The sequence below is a fragment of the Vipera ursinii genome (assembly GCF_947247035.1).
Source record: "Vipera ursinii genome assembly, chromosome: 4".
NCBI lineage: Eukaryota > Metazoa > Chordata > Lepidosauria > Squamata > Viperidae > Vipera > Vipera ursinii.
The window spans coordinates 31124423-31145997 of NC_139514.1; the positions used below are offsets into that span (position 1 = coordinate 31124423).

General features: G+C 40.2%; 1 protein-coding gene across 6 annotated transcripts in view; it reads left to right on the plus strand.

The window, feature by feature from the left end:
* Positions 1–727: 727 nt before the first annotated feature.
* Positions 728–21575, plus strand: part of ST3GAL6 (ST3 beta-galactoside alpha-2,3-sialyltransferase 6) — a 56946-nt gene continuing 36098 nt past the window's right edge. For 2 of the 6 annotated variants that reach the window (XR_014492349.1, XM_083361340.1), the window contains exons 1-3: positions 839–925; positions 11758–11797; positions 14208–14241. Coding sequence is in view for 2 of the 6 variants with exons in the window: in XM_083361340.1 (XP_083217466.1) it covers positions 11780–11797; positions 14208–14241 (52 nt within the window). In the remaining 4 variants the exon portion in view is untranslated. Of the gene's footprint in view, positions 926–11757; positions 11798–14207; positions 14242–18329; positions 18707–18740; positions 19072–21575 lie in introns of those variants that run through there. The other 4 variants (XM_083361341.1, XM_083361343.1, XM_083361342.1 and 1 more) reach the window with 4 other exon arrangements.

Genomic DNA, 21575 nt, shown 5'->3' on the forward strand with positions numbered 1-21575 from the left:
TTTTATATGAGTGGTACCCATTAAGTAAGAGGTCAACTGTCCATGTTTCTTGTACCAGAATTGTGTATATTTTTGCCATATAGGGGACAGAAAAATTGGAGCCTCTATTACCAGAAGCAAGATTCCATGTTAGAATGTTTAAAGTATTGATCTTGTACTGGCCTGCATGCTGTCATGTCTTCTGCATTATGAGTTCTGACCTATCAATGCCCACTTTATGGACCTGATGAGTTCCACCAATAAGCATAGCTTCTGAAGATTCAGAGTTCCGACTGCTCATCAGCCTGAGAAACTATATATATAAAAAAATAATTTTGAAAATTCTAGTTGTTTCAGAGCATTTTGGAGCATGAATTAAAAAGAGAGGAGTCTTACATTGTCAATATCAAGCTCTGCATGGATTTTTGTGAATCTGAATTCTTCAAGGCAGCTGTCAGGATGCAGTTAAATTATTCCTCCTCAGAAGCACAATCATATTGTTTCTCAAGGTGAAATTTATTATCCTGAGTAGTTAATAGAGCTAAATTTATTAGTGGTTTGGCTGTTTTTAGGCTGTCATTAAGGATTCTCACAGGTCGTCCAATCTTGTAATGATGTCAGCCTGGTGTGTTCTGACAAGGCACTGAAAGAGTTAATTATACTTTCTTGTACTGGTTCATTAGACAGCTGTGTTACTGCAGTTGGATAGGTTGTTTATTTAAATCTTTCCATTGCAGAGGCTTTGTTGATAAGGTGTCCTTGAAGTTGTCTGAGTGTGTACTAAAATGACAGTACCTTTATGGCTGCACTGAATTAAAAATGGACTGACTTGCTCAGAATGGAAAGCATGAGTTGGGAAGGTTTCATTTTAAAGAACATGCTGGGGACTACAGACTGTTCAGGACCTGACTGTAACTGCCTCTAAGAGGAAGCCATTCTATATTTTGTAAGTCTATTGGTTATGTTTCACAATGTAGTAGCTGGCTTAAGGATTTGGTGATGGCTTTTTTAGACCCACATCTGCCTCTGTTTACTCTATTGCTTAGGATTTGCAGACTTATCTTACTAGTTTGTAAGATACATTTGCCTTTTACAAACTTCTTGTTTACTCATCCCTTTTGTTTGTTGCTATCACTTTTCCTTAGAAGGCTGAATTTGGGGGTGAATTGTTTCCTTTTCCTCTGCCACTGTTTGCAGGGCACAATTTAGACCCAAACCGTTTGCTTTGGTAGAGCGAGCTATTTTATTTGATTGACTCTCAATTTTCCAAAGGATTATTTTAGAGAATCTAATTTATTTTTAACATATAATCAGTAAGACGAAGACTGAAAGCACAGTCCTCATATCCCTCCTGGATGAACCATTCGGTGTGGCAGAGCAAACAGCAACAGCCCGTGGGGGGAAGGGAGCATTCTCTATCAGAGAGGAGGAAAGCTTTAAAAGTTGCTGACTCTCGATCTCAGCCTGTAAATCCCCACACTAAGGTGTCATATCTACTGGATAGATGAAGAGAGGTGGCATTACCTGCTGAAGACGCTTGCTTGCTTGCTTATAAATCTGTCAACTTTCTGTTGTTTCAGAGGTTTAGACGAGGAATAAATTGTAGAAGGTATCTGCTATCTTTTCCCCATGACCACAGTGCAAATGCACTTTCTGTAAAGGCTTAATTCAATATTAGCAATATATTTTTTAAGTAAAATTATAAAAGATAGTTAAGAGAAATGAAATAATCTGAAAATAAGCATTGAATTAAGATGCAGGTTAAATGACAGCCCTGCCCAGCCGGTCACTTCTGCGTCATCAGAAGCCTTCAGGAAATGCCTCTGATGGCGAAATGGTGGCTGAGGGCGACCCGCACGAGCGGCGGTGAGCAGCTGCAGAAGAAGTAGGCCAGCGAGGCAGGTGTCGATTCATGGGAGGCCTGGGTGCAGGGCGTGTGGGGCAGCTCCACCCCCCACCTTAGCTTGATTTTTAGGTGTGCGCCTTACCCCAAAACTAGGACTTATTTTGGGGGTAGGGCTTATATTAGGCCCATCCCTAAAAATCAAGCTAGAGCTTGTTTTCGGGGGTAGGTCTTACTTTCAGGAAATGTTTTCCTTGTTGCTAAATAAACTATAGTTTTAGCCTTCCTCAAGTATGGATATTAGCCTCAAGAACATAATTATAATTGTATGACATTACTTTTTGGTTTTTTAAATATATTTTATTAATTTTTTACAATAACAATCTTTAGTGCTTAGTGAACAGTGTGTTGTCTGGGTTCATATGTTTGAAAAACAATAATTTCTATAATTCCATAATTAATCTATTAATGATATATTTCTTTGATCTTCTCTTCTTCCAATAGTATTCTCCTTTTATCAGCATTAAGCAAATATAGTTCTTAATACTTTCAATACATACACAGTTGAATATAAATATTTTTCTTGTGTTTGTACAAATAACAGTAATATCAGCATATAACATCTTTTCTGATCCGCTTATGTTTCAATTATATTCATAAAATTCATCTTATTAAGTCACTATATATCCTGTTTGCAAGATTCTTATTTAAGCTTAATTTCTCCTCTATATTCAAACCATTCTTATCAGTCATAATCTTTTCAATATTAATTACCTTTTAATATCCAAACTTCATTCACATATACCATCGAAATATTTTTATATTTCATATATTATAAAGAATACTACTTATCTATTTTATCCCTCTTACTGTAGGGCCCCTTTATATCCATGATTTATCTATTCTTTTAACCATATTAAAACAAGCGTTTAATCATATAGTACTACATCTGGCAGGTCAAATCAAATCTCCTGAATCTAACTCTACCTTTCTTCTTTTGCAAAGTAGTTTTCCAAGTCAGTGTATTCAGCTTGCTAGGGGATTATTCCTGTATTTTTGTGAATGTTGTTGGGAACAGAAAAGACAAGTTAGGTAGAATATGCATTTTTGTCTCCCAAACTCTAATAATTCTCCTGGGTGCTCTATAATCCATTTTGTAAGATCTTTCCTATCTTCAAGTTTATTTTGATGGTTTGAAAAATAAGGTATCTTTTCCATTTCCACTGTTGTGGGAAAATCTTGCAAGTTTTCTTTTGTTTTTATTAGACTGTAGTTCTCTTCATTTGTAGCTTCCCTCTTTGGGTCCCTGTCCTCTAGTTTGTATTCTGTTATCTGGTTTGTTTATTCTTTGTTATTTTTTGAGATTTTTTAATTATAGATTTAAGTTAAAGATGTGTTCATTTATGTTGTCAAAGTTGTTTTTAATCTCATCATAATTTGAAACATTGTCATTTGAATCTCAGCAATGCATACATTTCCTCCTGGAAAATATTTGCCTTGTCTTGAAGTATTGCTCCTACAGATCTTTGATGTTCCAGGCTAGGGTCTTCAGAAGGATATATTAGGTGTGGTTTCCTGCCACTTTTTAATAGGTATGTAACATCCATTTTGTCTCCACCCTCGTCTCTGTAATTAGCCTTGTCAAACCAGCCAATCTTAAAGTCCAAACAACCAAATCTTAGTGAGTTCTTATCTTTATACCGTATATGGTTTTTATAATCCAATGTGTTTCCAATTATCAAAGCACGTTAAAAGCAGTAGTTTATAATAGTTCTTCCATTCAGGAGTCTTATAATTATCAGCCAGTCAGATTTACGAGTCCAGAATGATTAACCACCTAGGAGCTTTCCAATAAATTCCCCCCTAGAAGATTAGCCAAAGTCAAGGTTTTTCTTTTTCTGCAAACAATTCTTGAGCTTAGAAATCACAGCTCAGTTAAGTATTTATAATCCCAGAAGGTCAGCAGTTTTTAAAACATAGTTTTCACTCTATAGTGGGTAGCCCAGTGTGTTTTCTTTCCTCTGTTCCCAGCTGTTGTCTATTTGGCAAAAAACCACTGAGGTTCAAAGGAACAAGTTGTTCTTTATTTCTGGGCATCTTGTCAATTTTTGAGTCAATGCAGCTGTTCTATATTCTAATCTCCACTAGATGTCAGTAGCCATTCATTTTCCAACTTTTAAAACAAAAAGTTATTTTTTTGTAATTTCATTAATACTCTTTCAGATGTAAAGTCTTAACAGGTTTCATGATTTTCAGATTTATCCAGATTGTAGTATTATTAAGTTCATTTCAATATATTTCTGTACCCCCTAAATTTTTATTAAGTCTCCGCTTCTGTCTATGGAAGGGTGGGGGTGTGATCCCCTCCCTTCTCACTTTCAGAGGATTTTTTGCTTCTTGGGGATCTTTTCCAGGAAATCAGTTATAAAATAGAAGAGAGAAGATCAATATTCTCACCCAGTTCCAAGCATGTTGTTCACGGTTGTTCTAGTTCATGGGTCGGCAACCTGCAGCTTTGGAGCCGCATGCTGCTCTTTTAACCTTCTACTGTAGCTCCCAGTTCTCCTCTGCCATTTGCAGAGAGAGGGAGACAGAGACAGAGAGGCACTTGCGCTCTCCCCCCTCTCCTTCCAGCAACTCCAGCCGAATAAGAATGTCTCTGGTGTCAGCTTGTCGGAGAACATGGGTCCGGCTGGCCAGGTGAGGAGAAGATCAGAGAGAGAGAGAGAGACCTGTCTGGATTCTCATTCCAACCCCCAAACTCATATGGGGGTGATTTTGGGGGGGGGTATCAAAGGGATCCCAGATTTCAGACAGGAAGAGAGTTTTGGGAGGGAAGGAGGCATGTGAGCCCACCCAGCCTGGGACACAACAGACACACCCAGGCCAAATGCAGGGAAACTTCGAAGTCCTCTGATCCTTCCCAAAATGAAATGAAGGCAATTGATTGGTGGACGATGAGCAGACAGAGGTCTGAGGGAAAAAGGGGATTTCAGCCAGGCTGTTTTCACACGAAAACTCCAGAACCAGCTCTGCTGCTTCTGTGCCTCTGTGGATTTAATCTCAGTCCAGTTCCGCTCTGGGAGAAACAAAGTCCCAAGAGTTTCTTTCGCTCTTGAAACCGACCGGATGGTTGGCAGAGGCTGGTTCAGCAGCCTCACTCCTGGCTCACCCCAGGAGCCTCAGACACAGAAACTCAGGGGGAAGCAAAGCCCCTGAGTGGCAAGAGGGGTTCTGAGATGACCACTGCCTTTCCACCTCCCCTCCCCGGGGCTCACATCAATTGATGAAGGTGCAAGCTGAAGGCTCACATCAATTGATAAAGGTGCAAGCTGAAGGCTCACATCAATTGATAAAGGTGCAAGCTGAAGGCTGCGAGGACAAACTCTGTAGAATGCTGGAAGAAAGAATGCTATGCCTTCCATAATACCGTGTTAATTCACAGATATCTTTTTTTGAAAAATAATAATAAAAACACTGTTTTAAATACATAGAGAAAGAAAGAAAATTAAAAGAAAAAGAACAGCTTGATTGGTTCAAACCAAGGCACATCTTTCTCCAAATTTTCTCCTGTGTTTCAATCACTTTTCAAAAAGTTTTATTTGGAGAAAGAAAATTTCTCCTTTTCACTTGCCCTTTTTTTTGCCTTTGTGACCCACAATATACACAAATAAGCAAAATCCAGCAGAAGATTCAAGGGGGAAAAGTGCAAAGTGTGAGGTGGCTGCAAAACCCAACAATTTTAGGCAGCTTCAACACAAAAAGACATTTTTAAGGAAAGAGCAAAGGACCCCAATGAGGGGCAGCCATTTGCTCCTCATCACTGCCAGAATCCCCTGAAGGAAGAGCTTCTCCCCCCAACTGAAGACTGACAAACCCCAAATCCCCCTTTCGGAGCAAGGTAGACAGAAGAGATTTTGCGGGACCTCAAGGGGGTCCTTTGGGGGGATTCGGTGGGAGATCCCCACCCAGACCACCCTCTGCCTGCAGCCAGCCAGCCACCTTCCCAGCCTCAGGAACCGGCCATTCCTGAGGAAGGAGGTGGGGAGGGGTCCCACTACCTGATGGCAAGTTGTGCCCTGGATGGGGGGGCAGGGGGACCCAACTTGCCACAGCCAACTCAATGCCGGACAACTTGCAGCAGGATGTGTTTCTTATGACCCGAACTTTAGTTTTAAGGTTTATGGGTGTTTTTGGACTCCCTCCTCCAAATCAGGAACCTTCCCTGGTGTGAAAAGGGAAGCAATTTGGCTGCAGGTGAAGCTGAGTCTATTGCCAAAAAGGGGGTTTCAAGGGGGGCTTTCTCCCAGACCCCCAAAATTGGCTGAATGAAATTTCTCAGCCTGTGAATCAGTTTCTTCTCAAGGCAGAGGAAAGAGAGAGAGAGAGAGAGAGAGAGAAGGGAGGGAGAGGGAGAAAGGGAGGGAGAGGGAGAGAGAGGGAGGGAGGGAGGGAAGGAGAGAGGGAAAATATGAATATATGTGGTTGTCCTTATTAGACTTTTAGTAAAGAACGTTTAATGAAATATTTTGATTTTTTTAAAAATTAAGAGATGAGGTATGGTGATAATTTTATTATGAGCATTTTATTTGAAAGTAACCTTTGACTCAGCGTCTTTTTCTTGGAGTTCAAAATGTTTTTGTTGCATGCAGAAATAAAAATTTGTTTTCTTTGTAGCAGTTCATTGGTTTCATAAATGCAACACACTATAGGTTTTTTTATACACAACATAAAGGTAAAAATGATATATGCAGCGTTATCTTCATTTTAAATGTCAAAAGGGTTTTGTGGCTCCCAGGGTTTTCTTTTCTGTGGGAAATGGGTTCAAATGTCTGTCTGAGTGTTTAAGATTGCCGACCCCTGTCCTAGTTAGTGCTTTTGGACTTCGATTGCTGGTTGCTTGGGCTAGTCATTGGTGTGCAGCTATCCATTCTCCTGTCGGGTTGTAGGGCTTCCCCCAGATCAAACAGATTGACTGCCGTCTTTCCATGATCCACAGGGGGCTCCTCCTTCGTTGTCTCTCTGGGGCGACTTTAGACCCATTTATGGTCCCCTGGCAGGGCAAAACCAGCCCTGGGGTGCAGAGCTCTGCAATCCCTCAGCTGCGCGTTATGTGCAAAACCCTACTTTTTGGTTTCTTGTCATACGTTTACCAATGATTTTCCTTCTTTTAAGAGGGTTATGCACAATGGGAAGACACGTGATACAGATTTGAACTCTACACTTGAACAAATTTAGGCACAATTTTCTTATTGGAAATAATATCTTCCAACTATTACCCCGACTAACACATCAACCTGAGCAGTGGAAAAGGCCTCTTATGTGGAGCATGTATAGTCTTGGGGGGGGGGAAAGGAAGAGTCTGGAGAGTTAAAATGATTCAATTCTAATACAGTAAAGATGGAAAAAGTTAGCGTTATCTGCTCCAATATCTAACTTCCAGACCTTCTGCCTACTGTACAATCCACTAATATTTTATCGAAGGCTAGAATAAGAAAGGGTGGTTTTTACAAATCACACTATATTAGATCTTGGTCAATGTGTCTTTGTAATGTCTTCAGAGTAAGGTGAGCCAAAACAATTCCCTCAAAGTATCAGTAAGACAGAAGTGGAATTTCCAGACAATATTAAGCTTGTTAGAATAACAGACACTAAATAATTATACATCATTAAAAGTTTTTGTGTTGAAACAAGCATGATAGTAGGCATAGACTTCAAGATTTTCTCTGGTGACTACTGTTTAAATTCTCTTCCTTACCCAGTCTCCTGAAGATGAGATGGAGGATAACTAAAGAAAAGGCTCTGGGACAGATACCAAAGGTTGATATATTCTGTCTAGGGAATTCTGCTTGGAATCAAGTTGGATACTTTTTCAGGACGAAGTCATTCTTTTTTGCCTAGAGCGTTTAGATCTTCCAAATTATTCTTAATACTTTAATATGGATTTTGCTGTTTGTTAATCTTTATTTGAATAAGAATAAAAGGCACATACTAAGTCGTACAGTATTAACTGCATACAGTTTTAACTGTAAATCAGCTTCATAGTTAATTTATTGCAAAATATATAAATGCACTAACATTGCAATGTAAATGTGATATTACTTTTTCAATTATTTTTAAGATCCTATTTCTTATGTAAACTTTATGACAGACATTAAAGGCTTAGGGTTTGTTCACCTATTGCACGGGTGTCAAACTCGCTACGTCACGTGATGTGTCATGACATATCGTGACTTTTTTCCCATTGCCGGCAATGGGGTGGGCGCACTTTAGGCGTGGCACATGCGGCCCGCGGGCCGGCAGTTTGACACCCCTGACCTATTGCAATAAGCTATGTTTTATTTTTCTATGTTGAAATAAGCCACAGTTCACATAACACACAAAGCCATACATCATGGGTTAGAAACTTCAATGGCTTCATTCAAACAATGCATTAAACCAAATCCAAGCAAAGGCTTAGTGCAATCAATTAACCCAGCCTAGGAGTTTAACTTTGGTTTGCTCCATTCAGATTTATTTGAGTTACCAAATGCTATTGGTTTTGAAAAAACTTAAAATTTTTAGCATTTTACATTCTAAAGCCATGACGACTGGATGACTAGAATATAAAACCTGCCATTATAATCCCACTACAACATAGTCCCTAACCATTGGGAGATACTTTTGTGTGTTGTGGGCAGCTTGAGTGGCTGCCCTTCCCAATTAGCATTAATTGGAAGTTTAAGGTATATTTTAATATTTATTAGTGTATATATTCCAAATAGTATTTTATATGATTTATTGATGTTTTTACAATATTCATAATTATTCTTTTTAAAAAATGTACAAAACACACATCCTAGGATACAGAACAAGCTTTTAAAAACTTCAGAAGAATGAAAATGCTATTTTACTTAAAAATGCATAGAAACCAGTGAATAAGGTAGGACTCCCAAGATCTAAGTTAGTTTTACCATTGTGTGAGCTAAAGCTGTCATATCTGGGTTGCAAACATTCTGACAACCACTAGATGGCAGCAAGTCACTTTACATGATTTCCTTAGCTCCATTAGGATTTTTATAACTCAGATAATAACAGCCTAGTAAAACTGATCCCCCCCCCCCAACATAGCATCCATTCCTTACTTCTCCTCTAGAACAGCAGGTCCCAACCTTTCTGGCTCCATGAAGCAGCAGTGTGTGTGTGGGGGAAGGGATGGTTGCGCATGCTTCCCACTGAAATGGGAAGCTCATCGCTTGCATGGCCCAGTTTCCAACAGTCCGCAGACCGTTATCGGTCCACAGACCTGGGGTTAGGGACTCTTACTCTACAAGAAGTATTTTTGCAGCATAATAACCAAGTTTGATATACGGTACGTTAAATCATGCAGATCATTTATTTTACAATAACATGTTATTTAGTTTAGGAATAAATTCAAATAATGAGTTAGCATTAGAAGCAAAAACATGACAGGATCTTTTGGCACAGCAAAGATATATTGTTCTGTAATAGGTATTATATTTCTCCATTTCTTTATTTACAAAGCTATTCAGTGTACTTTGAATACACAGAACTTGATATTGACTTACTGTATTAACTTGTTACTGAGCTAACAAAGTATATAACAAAGTATGTATATTATCACAGTAAACAGTTTGCTTGGTAATAAGAGTTTTCTTTGCTTTGTGCTATTACAAAGTATTATACAATATACAAATACTATTGGTGGTTGTTTGGTTCAGATTCTTTCAATTAAAATGTGATGACCAAGGGCACAGCACAGAGGCAATGCAGTCAGCTGGCAATTCAAACCGCCCTTTAATTGCTCCAAATTTTCTGGCTGCAAGTAGTTTCACATACAGTCTGATTAGAACGGGAATTTACTCAAGGCCATGGAGATAACAAGGAATGACACATACATCATAAACCTAAGGAGTCTGTGTGAATACAAGCTTGCCTGAACAGTTTCAGAAGAGAAGCCAAAATACAGTCTGAGGTCTTTGAACATCCAAGCAACGTTGTCAGTCAGTCCAATGGCCAGAGTTTCCGGGTTTCCAAGCAGAAGTCACAGAACAAGCGATCAACAACAACACACAAAACTCCAAGGAATCGGCATTTGTTCCCGACAAATGCCTCTCCCCACAGCATCTCCTTAAATCTGAGTCTCCAGGTATGCCTTGTGGAGAGGGGCAGGCCACTCTCCTGAGTAGTTGAGCCTGCCTGCGTTGTTCTCTCCTTCTCTCCACTCTCCGTGCTCTAGGATCAGGTGGGGGTGGCCCTTGCTCATCGCCTGAACTCTGTCTCTCCTGTTCATCCTGTCCCAATCTTGAAGGGCCCTCGCCTGCCACATTTCTCTGAAGCCCCAGACACCTCTCCCTCGACCTCCATAGCATCCTGTTCCAGCTCATTTTCTTCACAGATTCAGGCTCCAACGGAGGCCTCACATAAATCTTAATAACTTTTAAAAATAATTTGTCAGGCTTTTCAAATACTTTTTTGTAGAATCTCAGGTTAAATAATGAAGTAAACAAATATTTAAATAATACCACGAAAAAGTTTGCCTACAGAGTACTTGAGGCAAAGTAGAACTCACATGATATTCTTAGATGTACTTTTCCTGCCCTCTATTGTGAAATCTCATGACTGTGGCAAAACTTTCATTTAAAGTACATTTGGATCATACCTTCACGCCTGGGGCCAATAACAATTTATGGCTGAATTCACACATCCCATTATAGTTTAACTTTAGTGGAAAATGTAAAGTAAGTCACGTATGAGTGGATTTCCCTGGCTGTTTGTCAAATGTGACTATTAATCTCTGTGAGGGAGTGGAAAATTGCAAGCTGGGCCCTATTGTTCCGCAAAGTAAATTAAGAAACAGATGCTGAGCGAAGTGGTACTGACAGTCTGCTACCTACTCTCCTAATTTCTTTATGTCAGAGATATCAGCAATATCTCTTTGCCAGAAGAACAATATTATCTGTTTGCAGAAATAAGACTCAGCTGTTACTGTATTGAGAGTGGGGTTTGGAAATTGGAGATTCTGAGAGCAAGATACTTGCTATTAGGAACAGGATTGCTACCTTTCTGTCCATGTTTGTATATTTTCTAAATACATCTGCTTGGTTGCTTATGACACAGAATGCCAAACTTAACCTTGACTTTAGTTTTATGAGTAGACCATGCCAATATTTCTATAAATATATTTGGGACGCTATTTTTAAAAGAGTAAGAAAAGCATTGTAAGCTATAATGAACTGGAGATCAAAGCACTGTACTAAATAATAAATTGGTTTGACATGGTTTTTTTTTAAACAAATAGTAATCCTTCATTAAATAAACTTTTGGCAAGCACAGAGCTCTGTGAACCCAGGCAATAAGCTTATGGAAATATTGATAAGCAACATTTTGGCATCTTGACAAGTGACATTTCAAAATGGCTTCATCACTGTTAATATATAATCCCTCCTGTGCCTGGTGGTTTGCATTCTTAAAAATCCTGTTTTAAAACATTATTATTATTTTTATTTAACTCTTGTATGCCACCCAGAAACACTTTTTATGAGATAGTGGCTATATTAATTTGCTAAATAAATAAATAAACTAAACCTATTGCAAATAGGGATTTGCTCCAAGTATCATGAAACCATATTATCAAGGATATAAAATTAAAGCTGAGTATTCAGTACTGTCACATGGATCAGTTATCTTTTTTTCTAGATTGCAAAGGTCACACTTGGACAGAATGTCTGCAGTTCTCTTAACAATTGCATAGTAACTGCTACTTGCTTGTAGCAGTAAAAACCAGCATATGGAATAGGAAAAGAGGGACAGGAAAGAAGAGAGACAGAACCATAAATTAACAGGCAGGGTAGAGATCAGTTTTAACATTTTAATGCTAACACACTGTTATTAATGTCATGATTTTTCTTTTCTTTTCTTCTTTTTACTAATAGGTCCAGAATTTCTTCCCTTCTGATGCATCTAAGGCTACAAGTAGGTCCCAGTTCCTAATTTTTATTCTTATGAAATTCTAAAAGAATTCAGTGATTTCCCTCGACTAGAAATAAAGTCAAACTCCTAGTTTACCAATAGCATATCATATCCAAATAAAACTACATATACCATAAGAGTAGACATATTACCCTAGATTTAAAAGTTTTATTTTTTTCATTTTTCATTCTGGTGAAAATTTATTCTACTCTAGTAAATGATACATAAAAAAAACCAGCACCTAGTAAAACAGCAGTTATCAGCTTTAACAACTAGGTGGTCCTTGACTTAAGACCAGTCAGTTGACAACCATTTGAAGATACAACAGACAGTCCAAAATGGACTTACAATTAATTCCATTCAAAGTTCCACCATCCACCTTCCCCTTGCGGCAATGTGACAGCATTTTGGTAACCAGCCTGCATTTGCAACCTTTTGCAGCACATGTCCATGATTTATATTTCTTCCAGAAATTGCCATTTACTTCTGGTTTCTGGGGGAAAAAATGCAACATAGAGAACGGTTCTCTAAATGACCTGGGTGTTCCTTAACAACCACCAGAAAAAAGGTCATAAAACTGGTCAGTCACATGATGATCTGCTTTATGATTTCAAATAAGGGGTCAATTACGGTTGTAAATTGAGAACTACCTGTGTATTCTAAAAATCTAATAAAGGTAAAGGTAAAGGTTCCCCCGCACATGCGTGCTAGTCGTTTCCGACTCTAGGGGCCAGTGCTCATCTCCGTTTCAAAGCCGAAGAGCCAGCGCTTGTCCAAGGACATCTCTGTGGTCATGTGGCCGGCATGACTAGACGCCAAAGGCGCACGGAATGCTGTTACCTTCCCACCGTAGTGGTCCCTATTTTTCTACTTGCATTTTTACGTGCTTTCGAACTGCTAGGTTGGCAGAAGCTGGGACGAGTAACAGGAGCTCACTCTGTTACGCGGCACTCGGGATTCGACCCGCCAAACTGCCGACCTTCTGATCGGCAAGCTCAGCATCCTAACTCACTGAGCCACCGCGTCCCATAAATCTAATAGAATGGTGTTATTTTCGACTTCTTTTCTAAAAAATAATAGAGAAGGGGCCATCATGACTTGGCAAGAAACGTGCTCCATACAGCTGGAATCTAATTAACATCTCACAGGGAGGCAATCAGAAGTATGCCAATCTGGACTGAGCAAATGGTCCTGTAGGCAGCAAGACCTGGACCATAGACGATTTTATATAATGTTACCAGCACATTAAATCTGAAACCTATTGGCTAGTAATGGTGTTTCTAGATAGCGTTCTCCTGCTAAATCATTTCTAATCTGTCTTCTAACTTGTCAACAAGCAGGCAACCACCTTTTGAATCAACTGTTTGTTAGTATCCTCAAAAGGCAACCCTATGTAGGCACCATTATAGTAATAATATGAAGCTCCTATAAGTGCAACCCAGGTTGTGTCAGGGGATGGTTTGCTTAGCATGATTCTATTCCTTTGGTTCAACCACCAAAGGAAGGCCTGCTCCGAATTCTCCCCCCGCTGCAAAAAAATAATAATACATGGAGTTGGATTATAAGACAGATCTTTTTAGTGGGACACAAGCATCTTTTTTGTATTCAGGAAGGCCCTCAAATCAGTTTTGTCCCAGCATCTTTACAATAGGCAGCAAACTTTTAAAAATAAAAATATTCATTTCTTTATTAGATTTTTATTTCACCTTTATTACTTCTATAAGTAAGGCAGTGACCATACTAGTATTCCTTTGTCCTCCTGTTTTCCCACAACAACCGTGTGGGGTGGGGTGGTTTGAGAGAAAGTGACTGGCCCAAAGTCATGCAATAATTTTCATGCCTACAGCAAGACTAGAACTCATTATCAAAATATTCACCTATTATGTGACCCCAAATGTGTTTGATTTTGCCTTAGAATGCTATGTCATTAAGCCATTGTGATTTATATAATATATTGCTCATATACATAGTGCACTTTATTGTATCTTGTTTTGTTTCTTTTCTCATTGTTCAGTGTAATCCTATACCTATTTACTTGGAATATGCCCTAATGAATATGATTAGTTTTTAGTCAATTGCATTGCCACATTCTTTTACTATTATAATAGTAACTACGATCCTTTTTACTATTATCATTTAAAAAGAAATGATAAGATGAAAGTTGTTTCTAGGATTATTTTTCTAAATTAAGGAGTATCTACAGCACTGTATTTCATTTGTTAATACGCATTGCCCTATCTATATATGATGCTTCCTACAGCAGCATTCAGTATTGCGTAGGTGGTTTCTCGTTTTACTTCAATGGAACGCGAGACACAATCAGTTGTGCTTCAAGGCCTGGAAACCAAGATTCATGTGCAAAGCTGATGACAACAACGTAATCTCTGCTAAATACAAGATTTGTCATTCACAGTATCGAAAGGCTAGGAATCAATACAAAATGATAGGTGAGCAATCTCCAATTCATGTATTCTTTAGCATATTTTTAACACCAGGGATTCTGTGCTGATTATTTAAGCAGTGTTTGAAAGCATTTTAATCCGATGCTATGCATTTCAGAGATAAAAGCTAACAGAGTTTAGCTATTTAATGGAAGTTGTTTATCAGGTAAAGGTAAAGGTTCCCCCGCACATGTGTGCTAGTTGTTTCCGACTCTAGAGGCCTTTGGCTCATCTCCGTTTCAAGGCCGAAGAGCCAGCGCTTGTCCCGAGGACGTCTCCGTGGTCATGTGGCCGGCATGACTAGACGCCAAAGGCGCACGGAACGCTGTTACCTTCCCACCGTAGTGGTCCCTATTTTTCTACTTGCATTTTTATGTGCTTTCGAACTGCTAGGTTGGCAGAAGCTGGGACGAGTAACAGGTGCTCACTCTGTTACGCGGCACTCGGGATTCGACCCGCCAAACTGCCGACCTTCTGATCAACAAGCTTAGCTTCCTAACCCACTGAGCCACCACGTCACGTTTATCAGACCCGTCTCCTTTTCCCATCACTGGAATAGATTTTTTTTCCCTCCTGATCCCAATTTATAGGTAATACAACCTGTTTTGCAACAATAAGCGTACTTAGAAGTTTTATTGATCTGTTGCTAAAGGGATGTTCTCTTTGAAGAAAAAAGTGCCAGACAGGTAAGTATTTTTATCAAAAAGTGATCAGACGCATCACTTTCCTGCTTACTTTATTAGATACAAATAGCAGCTGATTTAGGAAAAGAACTCAATTGTCCCTGCTCATAGTTATTTCTAACTGGCTTATTTTTCCTGGGAATTGTGTAAGATTGAAATTTCAACAAAGAAACCTTGTTTTTAATTGTAATATATCCTGTGTCCTCAATACTTACTCCCTTCTCGGCCACTACAGCATTTTGTTTTGTGCAGCTTACCCGATATTGTACTTCCTTATTCTGTTATGCACCCTAAACATGGCTTTGGTTTATGTCAGCTAATGTTTACTGATTTCAGAATCATCAGGTTGGTTGATAAATGATAACTCAATGGCTGCATGTCAGAAATGAGGGAAAGCAAGAGATAGTCAAGTGTTTAGACTACCTGGGCCATCAACAGAGGTTGATGTTTTCTAAGAAACCTTTGGAAGGGATATTCTGACCTCCAACATATTTTTACTAGTTAACATGGGGAGATAAATAAGTTTGTTTACAAGCTGAAACTCTTTGTTATTCTTTCCCAACTTATAACGCAATTTGGTTCTGGGGGCTGATTCTTTGTTCTAAAACTCTGCTAATAAGAGAGAATTGCCACCTCACCTTGGGATTTATGATTATTTCACCTGTCACTGCCCACTGCAAGATGGGTGGGAGAACAAAAGGCAGTGCCACTCCTTCCTTTTACTTAAGATGACCAAATTTAATAGTTTATCTGCCCCTCAGTTCCTCTCACTCAAGTTGGCTTCCGGCGCGATTTAAAAACTTATTTATTTGAACAATCTGGCCTGGTTTGATGGGTTTAGGGTTGGCTCTAATTTTAATATAGTTTTAATCATTGTATTATATTGGGCATGATTATTAAATTCTTTTAACTTCTTTTAACTTTTGTATTTATATTCTGATATTTATTGCCCTGTACACCGCCCTGAGTCCTTCGGGAGAAGGGCGGTCTAAAAATTTAATAAATAAATAAATAAATAAAAATATTTCCCATTCCTAACCACACTGAAATTAGGAGGGCAGAAAACCCGGAGTAAGGCAAGATGCAGTGATTAATTATATCTGTGTCAGTCAGAAACCATTTCCTTTCTTTTTTTTCTTTTTCCTTTCTTTTAAAGGACTATTAATTTACTATCTCAGGAGAAAAATCACACTGAAAACCTTTGAAATCTTGATTGTTCTCCCAGGTTTGCAGTAGGGTGCTGCTGAGCCCCTATGGGTAGTTTTTGTTCAGTTTTCTCTTTTTGATGTCTATAATTTGTTCCTTATTTTTTTAAAAAAAATATCCCTGCATTTAAAGTATAAGCCATACAGAATTGAACGGAGTTCGTGGCCTCAACATTATGTAAATACAGTATGTATACTGGGAAGCAGCAGTGTCCTTCTGCTCTCTCACGGAATTGGGGTGGGGAACACAAGATGCCTGACATCTCCTTATAAACATTCTCCAAGGCCTGCCAACTGAAGCTTGGGGGGGGGGAATGGGGTGGAAGAACTGAGTCTCACCTTTCTAATCTTCTAAACTCCCAGAGATGGGAGCCTAAGTAATAGAAGGTGGAGACCTCCATTTGTATGTGAACTTATTCCAGGTTCATCATGCACCCTTCTCTGACTACCAATTTATTAAGTTCAAATCCCATTTTGGGGAGAGGGGTAGATGAGGGAATATTGGTCTCCAGAAAGACCTGCATGTATTATATCCACATTCCCCCAACGAAACAGACTTGTCTGATTTCTTTCTCATTCAAAGCAAACTGGTAATTGAGAGTATTATTTGCTGACTGAAGCATGCCCATAACAGACTTAAGCAGGCACTAGGATCTGAGTTGTTGTCACCTCTTGTCCTCATCATCACCAAAATGCAGCAGAATGTTTGTGTGGCAAGATTTGTGATGAAAAAAGAAGAAGAGAAACACCGCTTAGCAGCACAATAATTATAGATGACTCTAGGCTGCCTTAGGAGCAGACTGGGATAAGATGACGACACATCATTAAAAATGGTTAGTAACATGTTTTTATGCCACAACTGGTAAAACATGAAGATAAGCCTGTAATTTTCCATTCAACCCTTTCCAGGAAGGAGGCTGCATGCTTCAGCTGTAATAATAAAGCAAATAAATAGCAAAAGGAATATAAATCCAAATCCACTTGCTTAATTTTTATATTGTTAATACAGGAATTACAACATTTATAAGATTGTGAGATTAGAGAAACAAACTTCCCTTGTTTTCAGACAAGGAATGCTGAAGCAATGCTGAAAAATCTGGGAGCACCAATTTTACACAGCACAAATGCAAGCCATCATCAATGTGATATCTACCAGATGGGTGGCTCATGACCCTATCTTCCCAGTCACCCCACCCTCTATAACAGAAGAAAGCTGGGGAAGGCTAATATTTGAAATCTTGTCAGTGCATGTTTGGAAAACCGAGGCCTGATTCACATGTAGAATTAAGCTACAATTGATGGGTTTAACATGACACTGTTAAACCAAAACCAAACAAACCACCCAATGGTTTACATAACATGGGAGGCAACTGGCATAAATATTCATTGTCCATTCTCTCTGTTTGCTGAATGCTGCTGTGGGCTTGCCCACACAATTTAGGGATGAATTTTGACAATACCATCCACTTTGATTCTGAAAACCTTCTCAAATTTTTTATTTAATTGGTGGCTCTGCTCTGAATTGCTTATGGCACCTTAAGAGCTTAAGCATCCAGAGAACCCCTCTTCCAAGATCCAGATCTGCGCCCACCCCCCCATGTTCTCTAGACTAGGAGCTGTTAAGATATGCCTCTTCACCCAGGCTTTTGGCAAGGATAATGAGAGCTTCATCGTGCTTATCTTTTATTGCATTTTTTTATCTTTGCCTGCTGCTCAGAGTGGCTGAGAGCCAGGTGATATACAAGTTTAAGAAATTCTTGTTAAATAATTCTAAGGGCAGTTAAGGCAACACTCCATTATATATAAGATTCAAATAAAACAGTGGGTTTCTGTGAGAACCCCTAGAACAAGAACTCTGCCTTTATGCAGACTGTAGGGATGCCGCTTGGGCCCCCCCCAAGCCCTAATAAGCAGGCGTATACATAGAATGAAGGCTATTGCTAAGCACATTGATTTGTGCTTCCTAGATTGTAAGCTGCCCTGAATCTTCGGAGAAGGGCGGGGATATGAATAAAATAAAAATAAATTAACTGAAAGGAAAGGCTGCCTTCTCTCCTCCTTCCGGTTCTAGAAACCTGCCAGGTGACAAGCAATCTCATTGTAAGGCTGCTAGATTGCCTCGTGTATCCTAATGCAGCCGCGCTTCCCCTCTTTTGATCCAGCTGTGGCAATTTGCAGGGAAATGACTAGGCAGGGGGAGGAGTCGCCCCGAGTAAAAAGTTTCCTCTCTTCTCACCTAGCGGAAAGGTTTGAGCAGCGGCCACCAGGCGAAGCCTGGGTTGCTCTTACTAAGTTTCCCCGCTGCCTCTCTGGCCGTCTGCTTCCAGCTGCGACTGACAGACGCCTTCCTCCATGTGAAAACTTCCTGCTCCCCTCGACCGGCCTCCCTGCCTGTCCGATGAGATAGATCCTGCTCCCTTCCCTGTAGACAGGCCTGAATTGCAGGGTCGGGAGAAGGGGCGCCCCAGCAAAAGCAGAAAGGCCGTCGCCCAGGAAGGAACGTGGAAGAACTAGAGACTAGAGGGAAGGTCCGGCGCTTCCAAGCAGGGCTATTGGAGGAAAAGGGCTGGGCGCGGAGCTACGGTAAGTGCAGCTGCAGGCGGAAACGGCCAGGATAGGCAATCGGCCCCGAAAAGGTGGGCGCCCTGCCCGCGTTTTAAAGCCGCCTGCCCCGTCGACCCGGGGAAATCTTGGTAAAGTTCCCGGGGGACTTTTCCAGCTCAGCCAATCGGCTGGGGCCCGAGAGACTCCCTTCGCCCAATCGACGGGACCCCAGATTGTTCTCTCCGGGGGTGGCCCCGTCGCGGCTTGTCAGGCGGCGCTGCGTTTTCCGGTCAAAGGCACGCGGTGGAAGGCGAGCGGGAGGAAGCGCTGGGTGGATCTCGGCCGAGCCGCGTACTGAGATGTTTGTCTGGCTTTGCGGCGCTACGGTTCTTGTTTCTTGGGAAGTAAGTTGCATTAAACTTACCAAGGACTTTGCTTGGCTGGCGAAGGCTTTATCGGCTTCCTTGGGTTTTTCCCCCTGTTGCCCGAACGCCCACGTAAACTCTGCGGCGCCTCTGACTTGTCACCCTTAGGCAAGGAAGACTTCCGCGGAGCCTCCTTTGGAAGCAGATGCAGCAGCCGACGACGTGGTTGGGTAGTTCGGTAGCTCGGGTAGTTTTCTATATGTGCCAGGCATACGGCGGGCTTTCCTATTTTGGGTACGCTTCTATGTTGGTCAAATGCTCCGAGACTTTCGCACGAAACACACCTGATCCTGGGGTGAGTTTATTCCCTTGGAGTTCTTCGATTACTATCTTAAAAAAAGGCCAGTTTGTCGAAACCCCAAAATCCCCCGCCAGTCGAAAAGTTAAAGACCTCTCTCCCCTCCCAGACGGAAATAATGTGCTACCATAACTCCTCCCCCCCGCCTTGACCAGTTTCGCGCAGTGCGATCCTCAGCGAGTCTAAGGCGATCTTCCCGTTTTAGAAAATAATTTTGGGGGGGAAAAAACCTAAGTCATCCTTTCAGATACATGCAATTGCTGTCTTTTTCCTTTTGGGTTCTTCATCATTTTCTTTCCCTAAGTCCTTAGTTGAGCTTATGCAGTGAATTTAAAGAGGGGATAATAATAATAATATTAATATTATTATTATTATTATTATTATTATTATTATTATTATTATTATTATTATTATTATTAATAATAATAATAATAATAATAATAATAATAATAATAATAATAATAATTAGTAGTAGTAGTAGTTGGAAGGGACCTTGGAGGTCATCTAGTCCAACCCCCTGCTCAGGCAGGAAACCCTATACCATTTCAGACAAATGGCTGTCCAGTCTCTTCTTAAAAACTTCCAGTGTTGGAGCATTCACAGCTTCTGGAGGCAGGTTGTTCCACTGGTTAATTGTTCTAACTGTCAGGAAATTTCTCCTTAGTTCTAGGTTGCTTCTCTCCTTGACTTGTTTCCATCCGTTGCTTCTTGTCCTGCTTTCAGGTGCTTTGGAGAATAGCTTGGCTCCCTCTTCTTTGGAACAGAGGGGTTATTTTTTTTAGTGTAACATCAAATAAAATTCAGCATCTGTATGCCTCCCATTTTGTATAATTAAAGGTTCTCTGACCAATCTCTGCTCAACTTGAGATGAATTCTGTTTGTACAAAAGATAAGGATGGCCTTTTCTGCAAGTCATAAATCTTTCTTGCCTATGGTTTACTACACAGGTGGTGTTTCTTTTGAAGCAGAAAAGGAATCTGTTAGGGAATACAAAACCTGAGAATACAGGTAGTCCTCGACTTACAACAGTTTGTTTAGTGACAGTTCAAAATTACAATGGCACTGAAAAAAATGACTTATGACCGTTTTTCACAGTTATGACCTTTGCAGCATTCCTATGGACACCTGATCAAAATTCAGTCACTTGGCAACTGGTTCATATTTATGACCGTTGCTGTGTCCAAAGGTCATGTGATCCCCTTTTGCAACCTTCTGACAAGCAAAGTCAATGGGGGAGCCAGATTCACTTAACAATTGGGTTACTAACTTTTCAGCTGTGGTGATTCACTTAACAACTGTGGCGAGATAGGTTGTAAAATAAGGCAAAACTCACTTATCAAATGTGTCAGCAACAGAAATTTTGGGCTCAATTGTGGTTGTAAGTCAATGACTACCTGTATTTACTAGTTGCAGAGCCTAGCTAGTTCACACTGGGCCCTAAGGAAGGAAGTGGGCTGTAAATTTATCATACTTTGTTGCTTGGCAGATGTTACTCTTCTAATGTTTCTCTGCATTGAAATGATGGGGAGAGGAAATTTGCATGTCAGTTCTGAGGCACTGTAGCTGAAAGGCTCAACCCAGGCTGTTCTCACAAGAACTCTGATCCTCTGCCACACTCTGGAACACTGCATTTGGGGATTTACCATATGAGGAAGCGTGTGTGGAATTTTCCACCTATTTTGTCATGGTCTTTGAAGCAGGTATGATCTTTGGTGCTGGAGTTCCTCTCTATTGGATCATAACCCATTCAGACAGCTTTAATTTTACGGTAGGATTTATTGTTGAAAATCCATATTCTAGACCATGGGTGTCAAATTCATCACATGACGTCGCAACGTATCGCGGCCTTTTTCTCATTGCCAGAGGTGGGTGTGGCCTCCGCATGATGCAACAGGGCCAACGGGCCGGTAGTTTGACACCCCTGTTCTACACCAATCTGAAATAAAAAATATGGTATCTTATTTATTTATTTAAAGCATTTATGGGCCAGCCTAAATCAACCAAACTGACTCTGGGCAATTTATAATAAAAAAAAAACATCAAAGCCTATCAACAGAACTCTAATACATACGCCAACAAACAAAACAAAATGTTGGTTTAAGCAGCAATATTACCGCAAAACCAATCGGGGCTTTAAAAGTTTGTGGCTCAAATGTCTAGGAAAAGTGCCAGGTTTTGGCAGTGT